This window comes from Palaemon carinicauda, chromosome 28 (assembly GCF_036898095.1).
Source record: "Palaemon carinicauda isolate YSFRI2023 chromosome 28, ASM3689809v2, whole genome shotgun sequence".
NCBI lineage: Eukaryota > Metazoa > Arthropoda > Malacostraca > Decapoda > Palaemonidae > Palaemon > Palaemon carinicauda.
The window spans coordinates 99,809,246-99,833,381 of record NC_090752.1 but is presented as its reverse complement, the minus strand read 5'-3'; the positions used below and the strand labels follow the sequence as shown (position 1 = coordinate 99,833,381).

General features: G+C 36.0%; 1 protein-coding gene across 1 annotated transcript in view; it reads left to right on the top strand.

Moving 5' to 3' along the window:
* LOC137621966 (dipeptidase 1-like) overlaps positions 1 to 24,136 on the top strand; it is a 174,975-nt gene that overhangs the window by 55,520 nt on the left and 95,319 nt on the right. Inside the window, exon 2 of the mRNA XM_068352464.1 lies at positions 13,051 to 13,231. Coding sequence (XP_068208565.1) covers positions 13,053 to 13,231 — 179 coding nt within the window. The 5' untranslated portion in view covers positions 13,051 to 13,052. The remainder of the gene's footprint in view (positions 1 to 13,050; positions 13,232 to 24,136) is intronic.

Sequence of the window (24,136 nt, the reverse complement as noted above, 5' to 3'; positions counted from 1 at the left end):
AAGAACCTTCTGGTTGGCCTTTTAATTGAAAATAATTTGGTTGGAACTTGAATTAAGATGCTTTAATTGGCCTTTTTATTAAGAAGCTTCTGGTTGTCCTTTTTATTAACAAATTTTGGTTGGACCTTAAATTAAGATGCTTTTGGTTGCCATTCTTATTAAGAAAATTTTGGTTGGACCATAAATTAAGATGCTTTTGGTTGCCATTCTTATTAGGAAAATTTTGGTTGGACCTTAAATTAAGATGCTTTTGGTTGCCATTCTTATTAAGAAAATTTTGGTTGGACTTTAAATTAAGATGCTTTGTTTGGCCTTTTTATTAAGAAGCTTCTGGTTGGCCTTTTTATTGAGAATAATTTGGTTGGAACTTGAATTAGGATGCTTTGGTTGGCCTTTTTATTAAGAAGCTTCTGGTTGGCCTTTTTATTGAAAATAATTTGGTTGGAACTTGAATTAAGATGCTTTGGTTGGCCTTTTTATTAAGAAACTTCTGGTTGTTCTTTTTATTAAGAAAATTTTGGTTGGACCTTAAATTAAGATGCTTTTGGTTGCCATTCTTATTAAGAAAATTTTGGTTGGACCTTAAATTAAGATGCTTTTAGTTGCCATTCTTATTAGGAAAATTTTAGTTGGACCTTAAATTAAGATGCTTTTGGTTGCCATTCTTATTATGAAAATTTTGGTTGGACCTTAAATTAAGATGCTTTTGGTTGCCATTCTTATTAAGAAAATTTTGGTTGGACCTTAAATCAAGATGCTTTTGGTTACCATACTTATTAAGAAAATTTTGGTTGGACCTTAAATTAAGATGCTTTTGGTTGCCATTCTTATTAGGAAAATTTTGGTTGGACCTTAAATTAAAATGCTTTTGGCTGCCATTTTTATTAAGAAAATTTTGGTTAGACCTTAAATTAAGATGTTTTTGGTTGCCATTCTTATTAAGAAAATTTTGGTTGGACCTTAAATTAAGATGCTTTTGTTTGCCATTCTTATTAGGAAAATTTTGGTTGGACCTTAAATTAAGATGCTTTTGGTTGCCATTCTTATTAAGAAAATTTTGGTTGGACCTTAAATTTAGATGCTTTTGGTTGCCATTCTTATTAAGAAAATTTTGGTTGGACCTTAAATTGAAAAGCTTTTGGTTGCCATTTTTATTAAGAAACTGGGTCAAAGACTAACCAGAATGATATGACTCAGGTTATCAGAGTTTGAACATCTGGTGAGGGCGGCAATGAGCCACATTGAGATCTGAGAGCAACAAATCCAATGAGAGAACACTAATGGTTCAAAATGTATATTAATATATTTAAAAGAAAACTATTGCAAACATCAAAGAGGATCACAATGAATCCTTTCGTGACCTAAAAAAAAAAAATGCTCTATTCACCCCGGATGAAAAATCAATACTATCTCTGCGGAAATTCAGTGCGGGTATCTCCAAAAATATTATTATAATTTACAGTTCAATACTTCTATTAAAATACTTTAACATTGCCCTGAAAGAATTACAGAAATTCGAAGAAAGGTCCATATTTTCCGGAAAATATTCACCTTCCAAGATATAATGGTGCTTTCAGTTTTAATTTCAGTGTGGCAATGAAGAGCTGGTGATCACTGCTACCTGCACCTCTATAGCTTATTAAATTTCTCATAAAAAAAACACGTATGAAAAGAAAGTTTATTTCTCTGAGCAAGAAAAACAAAATTCCAAGGAATAAAAACTCAAAATTCCCCTAAAAACGACGTTCAAAATCAACTATTCCCTGAAAGGAACGAGTCATATTTATTTGGAAAGTTTAGTATTTTTCCAGACAGAAAATACCTCTGATTCGGATTTCAGTTCGCATCAAGAGGCAATGGAAAAGGCCCAAAATATTTAGAGGACCTTCGGGCAAAGAAGAGTAGTGGTTCTCATTCATGTCAATTCGTGTTGTTTCTCATTCAAAGACAGGAGTTTATCTTCACAGGGGAGGTTTTCAAAAGTTAACATTTAATTTGGAAGTTTACAAGTTGAGCACTATGAAATTCCTAAATTCGTAAACCCATACATATTTCTTAGAATAAATTAAAATGATCATGGTGGCCGATGTGGTAACATCCCTAACTGGTGAATGCCAGACTGGGGTTGGAGTCCAGCTAAAATTCGTTAGTTTCTTTGGTCACTAAAACTTCACCCTCCATGTGAGCTAAAGAAGGGGAGTTTGGGAGAGCCTACAGGTCTATCTGCTGAGTCACCAGCAGCCATTGCCTGGCTCTCCTTGGTCCTAGCTTGGAGGGAGAAGGGGCTTGGGCGCTTATCATATGTATATATGATTAGTCTCTAGGGCATTGTGCTGCTCGATAGGGCAATGTCACTGTACCTTGCCTTTGCCATTCATGAGCGGCCTTTAAATGTTTAAACCCTTAAAAGGCCCTAAACATTCAGAGCACCCTCGGGAAAATTAGAGTAGTGGTTCTCGCTCATGTCATTTCGTGTTGTTTCTCAAAGATATGACTTTATCTTTAGAGGGGAGGTTTTCAAAACTGAACATTTCATTTTGAAGTTTACATGTAGAACAATGTGAAATTCCTAAATTTGTGTACGCATAGATCTTCCTCAGAAAAAAATTAAAATAACCAGGAATACTTCCTGTGGATATAAGAAATAAAATGCAATTAAATTTTTGTTACGCGTATAAATAAAAGGGGCAAACACCACCTCCTTACCTTTCCTCGACAAAAGGGGAACAATATTTGATTCTGCAATCTTCCCCCAACCGCCAATTTGACGGATATTCTGGAAAAAGGAGCAAAAATTCCATTCATGCTGGAAACGTGGGAGAAATGGGTTACATCCATTTGCTCACTCGAAGCACCCAATCCTCGCGGAGGGAAGAGGAGTCAGGACTTTATTTTTAAGTCTGAAATATGAGTGTCTGGAAGGGGGACTCTTTTTTGGGAGCTATCGGATCACAGTTTATGGTTCGTTACCACAGATTGAAATTTAATCATTACGAGAAAGGTATCTTAGAAATACATTAGTAATATTAGATCAAAATCTACTTAACCGTTCTCGAGACATCTAGCTAACATATTATTATTATTATTATTATTATTATCATTATTATTATTATTATTATTATTATTATTATTATTATTAGCTAAGCTACAACCCTAGTTAAAATAAAAACAGGATGCTATAAGCCTAAGGGCTCCAACAGGGGAAATAGCCCAGTGAAGAAAGGAAACAAGGGAATAAATAAACTAAAAAAGAAGTAATGAACAATTAAAATAAAATATCTTAAGAACAGTAACAACATTGAAATAGATCTTTCATATATGAACTATGAAAAAAAAATAAATAAAAACAAGAGGATGAGGAGATAGAATAGTGTGCCCGAATGTATCCTCAAGCAAGAGAACTCTACCCACAAGATGTTGTAGTAGCCTATTGAAAACGTTCCTGCCTGGCGATCAGCAAGACTAGAGTTTGAGACCCGCTGAAGCTCGATAGTTTCTTTTAATGTCTACGACCTCACCTTACTTGTGAGCTAAGGAAGGGGGGTTTGAGGGAGCCTATAAGTCTACCTGCCGAGTCATCAGCAGCCATTGCCTATGCCTTCCTAGTCTTAGCTTGGACAGTGATCATATTTATATATGGTCAGTCTCTAGGATATTGTCACTGTTCCTTGTCTCTACCATTCATGAACGACCTTCCTTCATATGCATACATCTGAAGACCAGGCTTTTCTTGGGGCATTGTCACTGTTCCTTACCTCTACCAGTCATGAACGACCTTCCTTCATATGCATACATCTGAAGACCAGGCTTTTCTTGGGGCATTGTCACTGTTCCTTGCCTCTACCAGTCATGAACGACCTTCCTTCATATGCATACATCTGAAGACTAGGCTTTTCTTGGGGCATTGTCACTGTTCCTTGTCTCTACCAGTCATGAACGACCTTCCTTCATATGCATACATCTGAAGACCAGGCTTTTCTTGGGGCATTGTCACTGTTCCTTGTCTCTACCAGTCATGAACGACCTTCCTTCATATGCATACATCTGAAGACTAGGCTTTTCTTGGGGCATTGTCACTGTTCCTTGCCTCTACCATTCATGAACGACCTTCCTTCATATGCATACATCTGAAGACCAGGCTTTTCTTGGGGCATTGTCACTGTTCCTTGCCTCTACCATTCATGAACGACCTTCCTTCATATGCATACATCTAAAGACCAGGCTTTTCTTGGGGCATTGTCACTGTTCCTTGCCTCTACCAGTCATGAACGACCTTCCTTCATATGCATACATCTGAAGACCAGGCTTTTCTTGGGGCATTGTCACTGTTCCTTGCCTATACCATTCATGAACGACCTTCAAATACATGTCTGAAGACCAGGCTTTTCTTGGGGCATTGTCACTGTTCCTTGCCTCTACCAGTCATGAACGACCTTCCTTCATATGCATACATCTGAAGACCAGGCTTTTCTTGGGGCATTGTCACTGTTCCTTGTCTCTACCATTCATGAACGACCTTCCTTCATATGCATACATCTGAAGACCAGGCTTTTCTTGGGGCATTGTCACTGTTCCTTGCCTCTACCATTCATGAACGACCTTCAAATACATGTCTGAAGACCAGGCTTTTCTTGGGGCATTTTCACTGTTCCTTGTCTCTACCAGTCATGAACGACCTTCCTTCATATGCATACATCTGAAGACCAGGCTTTTCTTGGGGCATTGTCACTGTTCCTTGCCTCTACCAGTCATGAACGACCTTCCTTCATATGCATACATCTGAAGACCAGGCTTTTCTTGGGGCATTGTCACTGTTCCATGTCTCTACCATTCATGAACGACCTTCCTTCATATGCATACATCTGAAGACCAGGCTTTTCTTGGGCCATTGTCACTGTTCCTTGTCTCTACCATTCATGAACGACCTTCCTTCTTATGCATACATCTAAAGACCAGGCTTTTCTTGGGGCATTGTCACTGTTCCTTGCCTCTACCAGTCATGAACAACCTTCCTTCATATGCATACATCTGAAGACCAGGCTTTTCTTGGGGCATTGTCACTGTTCCTTGTCTCTACCATTCATGAACGACCTTCCTTCATATGCATACATCTGAAGACCAGACTTTTCTTGGGGTATTGTCACTGTTCCTTGCCTCTACCATTCATGAACGACCTTCAAATACATGTCTGAAGACCAGGCTTTTCTTGGGGCATTGTCACTGTTCCTTGCCTCTACCAGTCATGAACGACTTTCCTTCATATGCATACATCTGAAGACCAGGCTTTTCTTTGGGCATTGTCACTGTTCCATGTCTCTACCATTCATGAACGACCTTCCTTCATATGCATACATCTGAAGACCAGGCTTTTCTTGGGCCATTGTCACTGTTCCTTGTCTCTACCATTCATGAACGACCTTCCTTCATATGCATACATCTAAAGACTAGGCTTTTCTTGGGGCATTGTCACTGTTCCTTGCCTCTACCAGTCATGAACGACCTTACTTCATATGCATACATCTGAAGACCAGGCTTTTCTTGGGGCATTGTCACTGTTCCTTGTCTCTACCATTCATGAACGACCTTCCTTCATATGCATACATCTGAAGACCAGGCTTTTCTTGGGGCATGGTCACTGTTCCTTGCCTCTACCAGTCATGAACGACCTTCCTTCATATGCATACATCTGAAGACCAGGCATTTCTTGGGGCATTGTCACTGTTCCTTGTCTCTACCATTCATGAACGACCTTCCTTCATATGCATACATCTGAAGACCAGGCTTTTCTTGGGGCATTGTCACTGTTCCTTGCCTCTACCAGTCATGAACGACCTTCCTTCATATGCATACATCTGAAGACCAGGCTTTTCTTGGGGCATGGTCACTGTTCCTTGCCTCTACCAGTCATGAACGACCTTCCTTCATATGCATACATCTGAAGACCAGGCTTTTCTTGGGGCATGGTCACTGTTCCTTGCCTCTACCAGTCATGAACGACCTTCCTTCATATGCATACATCTGAAGACCAGGCTTTTCTTGGGGCATGGTCACTGTTCCTTGCCTCTACCAGTCATGAACGACCTTCCTTCATATGCATACATCTGAAGACCAGGCTTTTCTTGGGGCATGGTCACTGTTCCTTGCCTCTACCATTCATGAACGACCTTCCTTCATATGCATACATCTGAAGACCAGGCTTTTCTTGGGGCATTGTCACTGTTCCTTGTCTCTACCATTCATGAACGACCTTCCTTCATATGCATACATCTGAAGACCAGGCTTTTCTTGGGGCATTGTCACTGTTCCTTGCCTCTACCATTCATGAACGACCTTCCTTCATATGCATACATCTGAAGACCAGGCTTTTCTTGGGGCATTGTCACTGTTCCTTGTCTCTACCATTCATGAACGACCTTCCTTCATATGCATACATCTGAAGACCAGGCTTTTCTTGGGGCATTGTCACTGTTCATTGCCTCTACCAGTCATGAACGACCTTCCTTCATATGCATACATCTGAAGACCAGACTTTTCTTGGGGCATTGTTACTGTTCCTTGTCTCTACCATTCATAAACGACCTTCCTTCATATGCATACATCTGAAGACCAAGCTTTTCTTGGGGCATTGTCACTGTTCCTTGCCTCTACCAGTCATGAACGACCTTCCTTCATATGCATACATCTGAAGACCAGGCTTTTCTTGGGGCATTGTCACTGTTCCTTGCCTCTACCAGTCATGAACGACCTTCCTTCATATGCATACATCTGAAGACCAGGCATTTCTTGGGGCATTGTCACTGTTCCTTGTCTCTACCATTCATGAACGACCTTCCTTCATATGCATACATCTGAAGACCAGGCTTTTCTTGGGGCATGGTCACTGTTCCTTGCCTCTACCAGTCATGAACGACCTTCCTTCATATGCATACATCTGAAGACCAGGCTTTTCTTGGGGCATTGTCACTGTTCCTTGCCTCTACCATTCATGAACGACCTTCCTTCATATGCATACATCTGAAGACCAGGCTTTTCTTGGGGCATTGTCACTGTTCCTTGCCTCTACCAGTCATGAACGACCTTCCTTCATATGCATACATCTGAAGACCAAGCTTTTCTTGGGGCATTGTCACTGTTCCTTGCCTCTACCAGTCATGAACGACCTTCCTTCATATGCATACATCTGAAGACCAGGCTTTTCTTGGGGCATTGTCACTGTTCCTTGTCTCTACCATTCATGAACGACCTTCCTTCATATGCATACATCTGAAGACCAGGCTTTTCTTGGGGGATTGTCACTGTTCCTTGCCTCTACCAGTCATGAACGACCTTCCTTCATATGCATACATCTGAAGACCAGGCTTTTCTTGGGGCATTGTCACTGTTCATTGTCTCTACCAGTCATGAACGACCTTCCTTCATATGCATACATCTGAAGACCAGGCTTTTCTTGGGGCATTGTCACTGTTCCTTGTCTCTACCAGTCATGAACGACCTTCCTTCATATGCATACATCTGAAGACCAGGCTTTTCTTGGGACATTGTCACTGTTCCTTGTCTCTACCAGTCATGAACGACCTTCCTTCATATGCATACATCTGAAGACCAGGCTTTTCTTGGGGCATTGTCACTGTTCCTTGCCTCTACTAGTCATGAACGACCCTTCTTCATATGCATACATCTGAAGACCAGGCTTTTCTTGGGGCATTGTCACTGTTCCTTGCCTCTACCATTCATGAACGACCTTCAAATACATGTCTGAAGACCAGGCTTTTCTTGGTTTAACTAATACATAATTGGTATGTATACATAAATATTAGTAATTCAATTGACTTTGTTTACATTCTGCTATTTCCACGTGAAGCATGGATTCTGGGTCGGGAGTTTCATCTCAAGCAAAATACGAAATTCTCTTTTGATAACAAAAATTAAAAATTGAAGTTAACAGTATAGACATTAATTGTCATTCAGCAATTGTGGTAGTTGGAAAATCACTTCATCAAAAAAAATTTTGCCAGGTTGCTTTAACACATGCACTTTCACGTGTTTCATGACGCATCTTCACAAGTATATCTAAGCGCCTATTTTCTTGGTGTAAAAACTCTCATAGAGAAATAGGTCTACGTATACAGTACATGTAACAGAATCAACACCAAATATAAATTAGCAGTTTGGATGCTTACTCGTATCCGTACATCAGAAGTCTTGTGTGTTCGTACATACGAAGTCTCGTGTGTTCTTATATCCGAAGTTTTGTGTGTTCGCACATGACATGTACCAGAATTAACATCGAATGTAAACTAGGACTTTGGATGCTTGCTCGTGTCCGTACAACCTAAATCTCGTGTGTTCGTACATCTGAAGTCTTGAGTGTTCTTATATCTGAAGTTTTGTGTTCGTACATGACATGTAGGACTAACAGAATTAACAACAAACGTCAATTAGGAGTTTGGATGCCTGCTCGTGTCCGTACATCAGAAGTCTAGTGTGTTCGTGCATCCGATGTCTCGTGCGTTCGTATATCCGAAATCTTGTGTGTTAGTATATCTGAAGTCTGAATGAGATGCATTGCCAAAGTAGACAAAGTTACTTTGAGCTACAGTCATAGGGATGATCTGTGGAAGCTGTTTGAGCTGACATCTGGTTTCCTTCCCTGACCTAGCTGACGGCAATTACAGACTGTATGTATCGATCATTTTGTGGATAGAATTCTGCTCAAATGCTTTTATCTTTTTTTTTGGTGGACATTTCTATTCGTTTGTGTATTCGCGATGTTCACTTGTTCTTTGGGTATGTCTTTGTCTTGTTTTGATTAGATTACGGATAATTGTATTATATCATATACTAGTGAACGCAACCCGAAAAAATGACTGCTAATTACTTAGATAAATATGCACACACACATACACGCACCCTCTCACCCGGGTATAATTATTCCCTCTCCCCCTTACCCGAGGGACGGGGAGAGCTGAGGTTTATTTATCTTATTTATTTTGTGTTGCTTTCATACTATTTGCATTCTTGGGTTACTTTTCCCGTTTATTCGTTACTCCTCAGTCGATCATAATGTGGTCAAATACAAATTGGATATTTAATCAGTCTAGACATCTGAAGGATACGAAGAAAACCTTTTCATTCTGTTAAGATAAGACACATGGAAATTTATTAATTGTAACAGGGAAAAGAAGAGAAAAAAGTATACCAAAATTAGTTATGGAGATATTTCGAGTCTGTTATGCTTATTAAAAACCGATTATTGTTAAAGCCAATTTAATACTTATATAGTAATGTGCGACTTTAATTTATTTCTCATCCAGCATATCATACTTTTGTCATCATAAAAAAGCACACAGAAATATCTGGTATTATTATTACTTGGTAGTTACAACCCTAGTTGGAAAAGCAGGATGCTATAAGCTCAGGGGCTCCAACAGGGAAACAAGGAAAAATAAAATATCTTAGGAACAGTAACATTAAAATAAATATTTCCTATATAAACTATTAAAACTTTAACAAACAGGAGGAAGAGAGATTAGATAAAATAGTGTGCCCGAGTGTACCCTCAAGCAAGAGAACTCTTACCCAAGACAGTGAAAGACCATGGTACAGAGGCTATGGCACTACCTAAACGAGAAAAATGGTTTGATTTTGGAGTGTCCTTCTCCTAGAAGAGTTGCTTACCACAGCAAAAGAGTTCCTTCTACCCTTATCAAGAGGAAAGAAGCCATTGAACAATTACAGTGCAGTAATTAATCTCTTGGGTGAAGAAGAAGTGTTTGGTAATCTCAAGTGTTGTCAGGTGTATGAGGACAGTGGATAATAATCTATAAAGAATAGGCCAGACTATTCGGTGTATGTGAGGGCAAAGGGAAAGTGAACCGTAACCAGAGAGAAGGGTCCAATGTAGTGCTGTCTGGCCAGTCGAAGGACCCCTAACTCTCTAGTGGTAGTATCTAAACGGGTATTCTATATCTTATAAAATAAGAAAAACTATGATGTCTATATCATTAATTTCAGGTTAGCTCCGTCACTTCTTTTAAATAGAAATACAATAAAACAGAAAACTTGATGATAGGATATAATATGTGTATATATATATATATATATATATGTATATATATATATATATATATATAACAAATGCATTTGTTTCTAGTCCACTGCAGGACAAAGGCCTCAGAAATGTCCTCATTCATGTCTGGGGTATGGCTATTTTCATTACCCCGTTGGCCACTGCGGATTGGTGATGATGGGAGACTTTTGTCTGATCACTCACAGCAAGCCAAACTACTATGAGTGGCCCTGACTAGTACAGCTCTGCTGATCATAGCGATACATAAAATCCTTTCTCCGCGTTAAGGTATTACCACTCTTTCTTGTGACGTTGAGCGGCAGAGGGGAGAGGGAGTAGTCAGACCATTGCAAGAGAGGGGTACGCCGAGAGGTACACTCGGCAACCAAAATCTCTCAAAATTTGCCTAACCAGCGAGATGGAGTTAGGCAAAAGGGAGGTTGATGGAAGTGGTTGATTCTGTGGGTGTGTTTGCGTATTTGTGTACTGTATCTGTGTATGTCTATCTAAATATCTAGCCGTAATTTTTGACGTGTCGCGTACACTAGTTTAAGCATAAAATCACTGAAACCTGAGGTCATTTAAAAGAAGATATCAATGCTGACCTCCAGCCACAATCGTTTCCAAAATATTTCCAAGAATAAGTTCAACTTCGGTTCTCCTGGACTCTATACTGTCCGTCCTGTTCGGATTATGGTGAAACACAGCAGTGTGTGCGAGCTACGTCACCTTTAAATCCTCGGCTGAATTGTTTACATTTGTGACCCATGCATGGGTAGACAAGTAAACAATTTCAGATATACTTAAAAAGAAAAAAAAAAAAAAGGAAGGTCGTTCTGAACTATATGTTTTCTATTTATTTTATTTAGGATTATTTTGATGTGTGGAATGGCGATTTTAAAGAGAGACGTTTTAATTGAATAGCAATATATGTATGTATGTATGTATGTATATATATATATATATATATATATATATTTATATATATACATATATATATATATATATATATGTATATACATATATATATATATATATATATATATATATATATATATATATGTATATACAGTATATACATATGTATATATATATATATATATATATATATATATATATATATATATATATATGTATGTGTACATATATATATATATATATATATATATATATATATATATATAGTGTATAAACACTTACATTTTAGAAATCGGAAAAATAATGATGCTTTGATCATTATCATCATTATTACTCCTAGAAATATTGTTGTTACTAATATTGACAATAATTTCCATATTCTTTCAACACCTGAAACATAGGGCTCGAGATCAAACCAAATTATATTGCAAAATATCCACTGAATCAAATTTAAATCTTAACAATAAAAGGCACACCAAGAAACATCTATTTAAACCATTAATGTAAAAAATATTAATATACCTAGTTGATTGCTTAATATCAGAAAAATTAGCAAATATGTTACTTTTAACATTATTGGTAGGTAAGCTACAACCCTAGTTGGAAAAGTAAGTTCCTATAAGCTTAAGGGATCCAAAAAGTAAAGTAGCCCAGCGTGAAAGGGAACTAAGAAAATAAATAAACTATTTATGAGAAGTATTGAATAATTAATATAAAATATTTTAAGATCATTAACCACGTTAAAATAGATCTGCCATATATAAACTATGAAGAGACTTGTGCAACAAGTTCGAACTTTTGAAATTTCCCCGCAATCTGGTCATAGCTGGAATAAACCTAGAATACTGTGCCTATAGTTATGTAAAGATGGTATAGTCTGGGAAGATCTAAATTCAAAGGATGGTCAAAACTATGAAAAATCTTATGTAACCTGCATTAAGAATTAACTGAAACACGATGCCAGAGATTAACATCTAGATCAGGAATAAGAAATTTAGACGGTAAATTCAGCAGCTGAAGACCAGACAGGAGAACAATACTCGAATCAAGGCAAAATGAAAGAATGAAAACACTTCTTCAGTATAAATTGATCACCAAAATCTGAAAACTCTCAGTAAACTATTTTTTTTTGTGCCGCTGAAGAAACAGACTGAATCTATTTATCAGAAGTAAATATGCAATCAAGAATCCCACTTAGAATTTTGAATGCATTGCATATACTGTAAATTTGGTAGGTTCAACCTCATGCCCCATACACAATTTTAGTTAGATCTCTATTAAAGGAATTTGCGTCTATAGATATAAATTCACGAGATGGAATTGATGCAAAAAGAGTAGCATCATCTGCATATACAAGATTGGTTTCTAACCCAACTACATATCATGCATATATAGTACGAAAGTTAATGGGCCGAAAATGCTACCCCGAAGAACACCAGATGTAACATTAATGGTGCAAATAAACACCTACTCTTTGCCATCTATTACTTACAAATTCAATATCTTTTTAATACTTAAAGCCTGATAAAGTAGTTTATCTATCTAAGCTCTTAATTCCCGATAAATTAACAATTATTGAATTACATAAGCCAGATAAAAAAAAACCTATCCAAGACTTAATTCCTGATAAAGCAACACAACTACTGAATCCCTTAAAGCCCGATAAAGTAAAATTTCCTATCTTAGTATTTAAAGGCTGATAAAGTAACATAATCATCGAATCACTTAAAACCAGATAAAGTAACATTTTCTATCTAAATAATTAATGCCTGAAAAAGTAACAGACATTGAATAACTCAAAGCCAGATAAAGTAACATATCTATTTAATAACTTTAAGCCAAAAGAGTAACAAATATTGAATAACTCAAAGCCAGATAAAGTAACCTACCTATTTAATAACTTAATGTCTGATAAAGTAACATATCTATTTAATAACTTAAAGCCTGATAAGTAACAAAAATATTTAATAACTTAATACCAGATAAAGTAACATTTCCCATCTAAGCACTAAAAACCTGATAGAGTACCACATTAATCTAACCCTCTTTCCTTCACATTACAGGGATGCTCACACCCGTGCCCACGAGATCATCTTTGGGGCTCCAGATGCTGTCGGTCTTCCTCGTAGCTCGGATGCCCTGCTCAGGAAGTCCTTTACCCGTGAGAGTGTCTCCCAACGCCCCTTTCCAGGAGAGGCTGGAAGCCGCCCACAATCTCCTTCAGGAGTCGCCTCTCATCGATGGGTGAGTATTGGGACAATGATGAACTATTTTTTAAATTTATTAATTAATGCGATAATCCGATTACCTAAAGGTAAGCATCCCTTATCTTCTTTATAGATGTTATCTTTGAGTGGCGCGCTTTCGGGGCAATCGATGCCCGAATATAACATCGCTATCAATACACTTTCTTCGATTTATTCCTTGAAAAAAAAAATAAATAAATTGCTGGATGTCTCGTATTAACTGCGGTGCGGTGCGACGGGGTGACTACTTCTTCTTTTTTCTCTACAAGCTTGTCCCAATTTGGGGTCGATGTGATAGTTCTTCAACATATTTCTCCATTTCCTTCGGTCCAGTGTGTCGGGAAGACGAAAGCATTTTAGAAGAACAATACAGTCTGCATAAAAAAGAGCAATGCAGCTCTCTTTCGACGACAAATTTGAAGTTAATTAAAGTTCCGAAATATTTGGAATAACCGAAGTTGAATTTCCTTCAATAATAAATCAATTGGAAATCGTGTTGTCCTGGAGACACTGAACTCGACTGTAACTTAGTGGTAACCATTAAAGCATGCCTTCCTTGTACCTATATTATTGCGTATTGGTTGAATAAGCATTTCTGTAGACAATATCATCTTCCAACAATGCTATATGGCTTACAATAACAACAGAATTACATCTATTGATATTTATGTACCACAACGACTAGAATCAATAACAGCATCATAAACATCTTGCAAATGATAAAGATGATGATAATAATGACAGTGGTAACGATGATACTCTCTTAAGGTATGGAATGTTTCCATTAATCATAAGAATAATCTTTTAAAATTCTTCCTCTTATAAAATCAACACTAATACATAGAAAAGAATAAATAATGGCCATGCAAAAGAGAGAGAGAGAGAGAGAGAGAGAGAGAGAGAGAGAGAGAGAGAGAGAGAGAGAGAGAGAGAGAGAGATATGTAAATAGTCAAATAGACATAAAAAAAGGAATAAGGTTTTATCAAAGTAGAGCCAAAATAAATAATGATCATTGAAAAATGAGAGAGAGAGAGAGAGAGAGAGAGAGAGAGAGAGAGAGAGAGAGAGAGAGAGAGAGAGAGAGAGAGAGAGAGAGAGAGAATATGTAAATAGTCATATAGATATAAAAAAGGAATAAGTTTTTTATCAAAGTAGAGCCAAAATATATAATGATCATTGAGAGAGAGAGAGAGAGAGAGAGAGAGAGAGAGAGAGAGAGAGAGAGAGAGAGAGAGAGAGAGCAATTGAATAACCAAATAAATCAATAAACAAACGAATAAATTCTCATCAACGCAGAGAGGCAACATCGAGACCCTTCTCTTCATATTGCATAATCTCTCACACAGGTGAATTGGCCTTTTCCCCTTTATTGACAGAAAGCCTCGTTTCCATCTCTATTCCCCTCGTTTTCCCCTTGGTCGCCTCGCCAGAACAGTGCAGAAATAATCAATAATTAATGTGGATTGCAATTTCCAAAGCATAGATAGAATTAGCATTGACACGTCATGGATATTTGCATTGTCATTTTTATCATTGATGGCAACTTCATTAATATCGTCTTTGTCTATGTTAACATTATGAATATTATTTATGTTATCAGTTTATATTCCAGCTTTGTAGGAATAAAGATAGCAATTATCGAAAAATTGCGTTATTTGATAAGTTCCACTCTAATTCATAATTAATCAGTACCACTTAACAATACGTGTTACTTTTATGGGGAATTATATCATATCATTACTATTTTTCCTATCCCAAATAAACAACGGTTTATACTTTAAAGGGAAATGACCATCATCTTCCAAAGCAAGCTTCTAAAGAAAATAGAAAGAAAAATAGAAAGAAACAGACAATTAGAAGAAATATGAACACAAACTTCATTCAACAAATCATATAAGCTAGAAGTATGATGCATCACGCATGCAAGTAGTACAACAGGCTAAATAAACATCGCTCGTCATTGCAATCAAAATGCACCTGACTCATTTCCAACTGTTATTACATACACTATACACTATAGTCTAATCAATCTAATAGCCAAGATACAGTAATATTAGTAGGACACTTTTATCCAAATGTTTATAACGCTTCCATACGTCTAAAATCACTGTCTACACACCACTTGTACTCACTACACAGCCATAGCAACGTTTCAATAGTTTCTGAGGGCTAAAATAATTTTTGGTCATTTTCCCTTCACCTGTTCTGCTAAACTTAGGTCAGAATTTTTATTCCTTGCATATAGCATTAACATCTCTATAAGGCATCCGATGTGGTTACGTTGCATCCCTAAGGTGTAGTTGAAAAAAATCATAGCACTGATAACAGCAAGAATGAAATGATTCCCTAAGTTGCATCATTACGAATATAATTAACAAGGCAGTTATTTTCTCCTTGCAGTTGTTATTATTATTATTATTATTATTATTATTATTATTATTATTATTATTATTATTATTATTATTATTAGTGAAGCTGAAACCATAGTTTGAAAAGCAGGGCGCCATAAGCACAAGGGAAAAATAACCAAGTGAGGAAAGGAAATATGGAAATAAATAAACTACACGAATAGTAACAAATAATTAATATAAAACATTTTAAGATCAAACTATAAAGAGAGACTTATATCAACCAGTTCAACATAAAAACATTCGCTGCAAGTTTGAACTTTTAAAGTTCCAGCAATTCAAACTGCCTGATTAGGAAGATCATTCCGCAATCAGGGCATAAATGGAATTAAATTTCTAGAATACTGTGTGGTATTGAGCCTTTGATGGAGAAGGCATGACTGTTCGGCTAGCTTCACACGGGCGGATTGATGCCGCGCGGATTAGAAATCCATTAAGATCAATGAGGCCCTTTACGTGCTGCCCGCTCGGAAGAATTTCCGAGCGGTAGTGATATACTAGCCGCGTGTACTGCTAATTCACGCGTGGTTCCAGTGTAGCATTTTATAGAAACTACGAGGCTGCTCGTCGAAAATCCGCTTGCGTAATGACAAGCCTCCTAACGAGCGGAAATATTTCCGTACGGAAATAATCAGCTGGTTTGAATCGAGCCTTAGAATGAACTGCATACAAATTAATGAATCAATGTAGTGTTGAATGAAGTTAAGAACGATAGTTGTTTTCTAGAGATCAATGCTGAGGTAGAGTGATTTCCAAGTATCAGTCATGTTAATTTTTGAATCTGCATCTTTCCAATAACGAGACTTGGAAATAAAAATAATTCCAGACTGAATTCATTGTGATTGAAGTAATGTTTCCCCTTTTAAATCATGTTCTATATTAGATTAAATTTATGAATTTGGACCCGAAGGCCTAGCACTGGGGCCCCTTTGAGGCCATTCAGCAATCCTGTGTAACAAGGGGGGGGGGACACTGCTGTTGCAGTATAAAGTTAAGAGGCTGGACAGCAAGATTTAAAAGAAAAGAAACTCGAACAGAGGTATGATAGAACGATAAAAAGTGAGTGCAGCTAGGAGGCGGAAGGACGCTGCAAAGACCTCCAAGTAATGCTTACAGTACACCACTTGAAATGCACTGCCGGCACTAACCATTAGTCTTCCCTACTAGTATTCTATTTCTAAGATCGATTAAAATTGCACAGTAATTCTGAAATAAATACCCCTTTATCGAAGCATATTGAGTTACGATAATATAAATAAAATTCCACACAAAAGTTTCTTAATTAACTGATAATGTTTATGTACTTTGGTATGATTACCTCCGCCAAGGAGGATATAAAATAGAATTGGTTTATCTATTTATCTGTAGACAGGATAACGCCATTTTGAAAATGAGCCCCCGGTACTCCAAGAGAAGGGGGCCTACAAAGCAGGGTTAGAAATTATAAGTAATTAAGAGCCCTTGGGCTTAAACCAACCTGCTTTTCCAACTAGGGTTGTAGCTTAGCTAATAATAATAATAATAATAATAATAATAATAATAATAATAATAATGATAAAAAACAATGATAATACTACTACTACTACTACTACTACTACTACTACTACTACTACTACTACTACTACTACTACTACTAATAATAATTAGATTTATAAATTTATAACTAGAGGGGCACTCAGTAGAGAACAGACCTCCGCCGTGGCAGCTTATTTCTCGACATTTTGCTCTACCATTACCTTGACCTTCCAAAATTTGATAATTTCCAGCTTTTTACATAACAGCTAATCCCTGCAACTTTCATTACTCTGCCATTAAAATTGTGGCCAGGAAGCTGTTCACAAACACAAACATAAAAACACACAAACACACAAACATGGGGTAAAACATATCCTTCTTCTACCTTCGTTAGCAGAGGTAATTACCAACATCTCACCAAGGTAAGGGGTTGGGGCCTCCTAACTAACACAGCCCCCTATAACACTCCCCCCCCCCCCCTCTTTCCAACTCTCTAGCTTCGACCCTGCCTGGAAATAGTATTTACTTTGCAATTGCTCAACTGCGAATGGATAATCGCGCCCTTCTTTGACGAATGCAAAACAAGTAAGTATCCAGAATTTATTGATGGTCATCGTACACATTTATCGTAAAATCAATTAAATGGAATTAAATGTAACTAGTAAATAGTTCATCTAATATCGTCTGTTGTTTTATAGAAGCTTGTATAGTTGCAAACAATGACAGGTGACTTAATTGCGGTTCATTTCCAAATATTAAGGACGGAATTTTAGTTCATTATGACATCATTGGAGCAAACTCCGTAGTATATTTTAGTCTCTATTATGGATAACAATAAATGACGGGGATAAATATCGGTTGATTCTGCGTCTTCTCATAAATTTTCTTAATATATGAATATATATATATATATATATATATATATATATATATATATATGTATGTATGTATGTATGTATGTATGTATATATATATATTTATATATATAAACACACACATATATACATATATATATATATATATATATATATATATATATATATATATATATATATATCATGATAATTCTGCAAATGAATACAGGTGTTGCTAATTATAGTTCTCTCAAGGTGCTCTTCAGAGAATAGTTCACCAAACTTTCAACTGCGCTGCAAAATAAACTAGAAGAGTTGGAAGACCCAGGCTTACATGGTTGAGGATTATGAAGCGAGAAGTAGATGATGGATGGAGAAGTATTGATTTCAAAGCTCAAGATAAAGACGTCTGGTGAAATCTAACCGATGCCCTTTGCGTCAATAGATGAGGATATATATATATATATATATATATATATATATATATATATATATATATATATATATATATTTATATGTATCGTCCTTTCCTAGAAGATAATCAATAAAATTATTGTACATTTGTTTCAAAAGTTTCAAATGAATAACAAACCTATAACTCACAGAAAATCTTAATTAAATTCACAAGGGTAAATTGAAAAAAAAAAAAAAAAACTGAAATTGTCAATTTTCAGAGCCTTGGATTAACGTTATACACCTTCCATAGATAAGGATAAAGTGAAGATATAAACGGTTTTTCAATTCTCTCTCTCTCTCTCTCTCTCTCTCTCTCTCTCTCTCTCTCTCTCTCTCTCTCTCTCTCTCTCTCCTTACATTGGTTTCTTTTATCAAAAAATAAATAGTTTATGAATTCGTAAAATTCTTCCAAATGAACCAATGTCTCTTTGTTTATCTTTTTTAATCTCCGATTGTTTGGCTATACGTATAAACACACACATACATACACATATATAACATATATATGTATGTATGTATGTATATATATATATATATATATATATATATATATATATATATATATATATACATATATATATATATATATATATATATATATATATATATATATATATATATATAGTTGGTGAAATAGGATGCGCGTGCATATCTAAACATTTAGCCGTCATTTTTGACGGGTCGCAAACACTAGTATTGAAATAAGTTTCTTTGAAAATCTATTTTTGCCTTCTTTCAATCCCATTTTTACCTCCGCCAACGAAGTTGGTAGGAGGTCATGTTTAACCCCCTATTTTTGTGTTTGTGTGACTGTCTGTTCGGTTGTGAACACCTTACTGGCCACAATTTTAATCGTAGAGTAATGAAACTTGTAGGGATTAACTGTTATGTAAAAAGCTGGAAATGATTAAATTTTGAGAGGTCAAAGTCAAAGGTCAAGATCAAGCAAAATGTCCAATTAACATAATCAGCCATAAGTTTGGACATCCTTGTCAGAGAGATTTCAAACTTGGTTCATATCTAAATGTATGAAAATCCACGCCAATTAATATATGTTGACGTCAAAGGTCAAGGTCAAGCAATAGGTCGAGAAATAATCTACCACGGCGGAGGTCTGCGCTCTACCGAGTTTCCTTGCCTGGATTAGAGCACTTAAAACACGTATTTAATGTTCCATTAATTTCCCATTACATTCTCGAACTGGTCCCCCTTGAACGTGCGACTATAAATTGTTAACAGCATCTATCATTCAATTTGTATTTACCTTTGATAAGACGCTAATTGAATCGTCTGACATTTGATGAACGAATTGCCAAAGCTCTCTCTCTCTCTCTCTCTCTCTCTCTCTCTCTCTCTCTCTCTCTCTCTCTCTCTCTCTCTCTCAGCAAATATTGCCTTGCTAATGTCTTCTATTTAAGGCCATTAAACACAAACTCGTGTTCCACAAATGTTATCTGTAACTGAGCACTTCCGTCGTATCAATATAAACGGGGTAAGTACCTAGGATAAATATTTTATCAGAAGATATATATTTGGAAAAATATATTTATAAATATTCAATAAAAATTAGTTATTACTACAGTAAAGATTTTTTATATTTCTTATGGAAATATGTTATCACAGATTCTAAGTTTTATTGAATCTTCTTCTTCTTCTTCTTCTTCTTCTTCTTTAACCTGAAACATAGACCCCACAGAGAAGTGGGAAAAGATGTAGACAAAGAAGAAAAAGAAGAAGATTCAATAGAAATTAAAGTCTGTGATAACATGTGTCCCTAAGTATTCTAAAAAAGCTTTACTGTAGTAACAACTATCCATAAATATCCAACTAATAATATATTAGTAAAAAAGCTATAAATTTTCTATGAAAATACACACCAGTGACAACAGGTACTTGAAAATGTTTTATACAAATACATAACATAATGCAAGTCTCTCTACATCTTACTTGGTGTTTGATTGTAGGTAATTTAATCGTTGGGTAAGGAGTTTCAAGTAGTCGCTATCTGGGGTATGTTTATGGAGTTGGCTCGATCTGCTTGGCTTTTATAGTAAAAGTATTTCAATTTTCAATTCGGCTTTCTCTTTTTCCCATTTACCCCCCAAAAAGTCTATTAATTTCTTTATTTTTTATGCCAGTAACATTACTCTGCTTCCTTCGTTAATAGTTAAAAGAAAAGCCATAGTGAACTAGATTTTTTTTTTCTGTGAATCGTAAAAGATTATAAAAACCCACTCTGAAATCAATTCTATACCCCATATCGATATCGATGTATTCTGTAAACAGACAAATCCTGACAATAATAATAATGAAAAAAAAAATATGAGAGAATTTAGTTTCTACGTCTTTTTTCTCTGTTCGGTGAAATTTATTATTTTCTGAGAATTTGGTGATTTTATAGAGGAGGAAATACTTTACTAATGATACCTTTCCTAAATCTACTAAAACTCAATGGAGAGAGAGAGAGAGAGAGAGAGAGAGAGAGAGAGAGAGAGAGAGAGAGAGAGAGAGAGAGAGAGAGAGAGAGAGACCTAATTAAGTTAGGTATTCAAACGCTCAGAAAACCCTTATTTCTCTAAAACAGATAGCATCACATGAGAGACGGTTAAATACAATACATTATATTTGGTCTGTTTTCCCTTTACAAAATTCTATTGTAAAAAAATTGATATACACAAACGCAAAATAACACACACACAAATACACTCAAAATTTTTTTTCTTCTCTCAGAGATACATTGTTAATGACTTCACGTGACAATTATCAAATTTTCACATATCTACATGCGATAATTCTTATATATATATATATATATATATATATATATATATATATATATATACAATATATCTATATAATATATATATATACATATACATATATATATATATATATATATATATATATATATATATATATATCCTATATATCAATCCACTTTTTCTATGTCCTTTCTGTCTTTCTCCATAAAGGCATTTTCCCTCTATTGAAGAAACTTTCTACAACTCTATTGAGTCGGTATTGTTTATACCTTGTGAGATACTGCTTGCTGTACTGGTTTTTCCTTTCGTTATCTATTCCAATTTATCATTTGCTTCTTCCATTCTCATCACATTCTCCCTTTTTTTCTCATCTCTTAACCTCTCACTCTCTATTGTCAGTGATCAGGTCTGGTTACTGTCTCTTCCTATCTAAGTCTCTGTCGGTCTCAATTGCACCCTTCCGTCAATTCGCTCCCGTCTTCCATCATTCTTCCGTTTCTGATCTGGCCTGCATCACTTCCTTTCGCTTTCCTCTTCCATCCTAACAACCAATCACTGCAGTCTCATTAAATTAAGACACGAAGATCTTTGATAAGATCGGATTTGACAAGACTCGAGAACGGCGTTCACGCACGCTTGCCAAGTCTCGTTTTCCATTTCAGTGTAGTCGCAACAATGTGGATATAAGCTCGTTGTCTCGTTGGATAAACTCAGTTGAATTTATCTCGCTTATAAACAGTTTATATACAGTTAGTTGAGAGCAAGAAAGACACACAACTAAAACATTACAAGACTTGCGATGGCAAGCATAAACAGGTTTATCAGTACGGTGGAGAGCGAGAGATTGAAAAAAAGCAATACCAGTACAGTGTACGAGTGTGTATGATACACGTGCGATACAAGGTGAGGTAGAAATTAATCATATTTGAAACGTGATTGCGTATTGATTTCTGTCCGTGATAATAACAATAAGACACCGACTGGTCCCAATTTGGTTGCATTCAAATGCAATTTATCAAAAGCTCAGAGACGGGGTAGATCAAAAGGATTATGGATATACGAACGCAGGTAATTGGGGGAACGACGGAGAAGAGAAAGGGTGAAAATGAGGGAGGAGAAAATAGAGGGGTAGTCCCGCTTGTTCTGTTCTGTCATCATAATGTGCAAGAATATGTTGTAATATCACTTATTATTATTATTATTATTATTATTACTTGCTAAGGTACAACCCTAGTTGGAAAAGCTGGATGTTATAAGCCCAGGGGCTCCAACAGGGAAAATAGCCCAGTCAGGACAGGAAAAAGGAAAATAGAATATTTTAAGAGGAGTAACATTAAAATAAATATCTCCTATATAAACTATAAAAACTTTAAAGAAATAAGAGGAGGAGAAATAAGCTAGAATATTGTACTCTAGTGTACCTTCAAGCAAGAGAACTCTAACCAAAGACAGTGGAAGACCATGGTACAGAGGCTATGGCACTACCCAAGAATAGAGAACAATGATGAAGTCTGTTTCTTAATATTTAGGTGATGTTTCACTGATTTAAGAAAATATACAAATCAATATTAGCTTTAAAGGTTAAAAAATCACTCATGAATAGAAGAGCCACCAGGACGATGCTCTAGAGACAGACAATATATACATATGATCAGCATCTAAGCCCTCTCCACCCAAGTTAGGACAAGGGAGGGCCAGGCAATGGTTGCTTATGACTCGTAGACCAATAGGTTCCCCAAAACCCACCATCTTAGCTCACAAGGTTAGTGAGATTGCAGACACTAAAAGAAACAATAGAACATAAGCGGGACTCGAACCCCAGTCAGGAAGCTTGCCAGGCAGAGACGTTTCCGAATAGGCCACCCTATTCATATACGAAGGCGTAGACATTGTAGGATGTGGACATTTGCGTAGCATGTAGTCTTATCAGATCATGAAAAGTCAGATATCTATTGATAGGGATAGATTTATCGATATGTACTGTCAAATTGAATTGGTCACAGGACATCATTAACTTTGGCTTTATACTTTATTCTAGAATTAAAGTTTGTTTTTATACTTTCCGATTAATGCTCATATCATTGCTATTATCAAGTTAAATTCACAAACAAAACAGAAAGAACTATTAAGAAGAAATGTCAAAAAAGTGTCGATGGCTAAAAAACCATTCGAAAAACAGTAACAAAGAAAAACTAATATATATTAAAATTTTAGTGAAAAAGTGAATAGCAAATAAAGGAAAAAATATTAATAGAATCTGGATTCAACGAAGGAATCATCCTAGGGTCACAAATCAAAATTTATGAAATGTATATTAATACACGATTCAAAAATATTTTTGGGTTCCTCGTTTCATATATCACTGTCACTTCTTTTTAAAAACTATTTATTTTAAAAACTATTTATTTTATTTAAAAAACTATCTATGATTAGGTAGCTTGATTTTAAAGCAAAGATGGCTATCACTTTCCTAATTATCCCTAAATCATGAGTAATTCTATATCTCATTATCATCAACATCATCTCCTATGCCTATTGACGCAAAGGGCCACAGTTATATTTCGCCAGTCGTCTCTATATTGAGCTTCTAATTCAATGCTTTTCCATTCATCATCGTCTACTTCGCTCTTCATAGTCCTCAGCCATATAGGTCTGGCCATTCCAATTCTTAAAGTGCCTTGTGGAGCCCACCTGAGAGTTTGGTGAACTAATCTCTCTTCGGGAGTGCATAGACCAGGCCAAAACCATCTCCATCTACCCTTGATCATGATCTCATCCACATATGACACTTGAATAATCTCTTTTCTAATCCTGTCTTGGCATTTAACTCCCAATACTCTTCTAAGGGTTTTTTTTTTCTCAAATCTACTAAATCTATTGGAGGTAGTTTCATTGTCATACCATGGC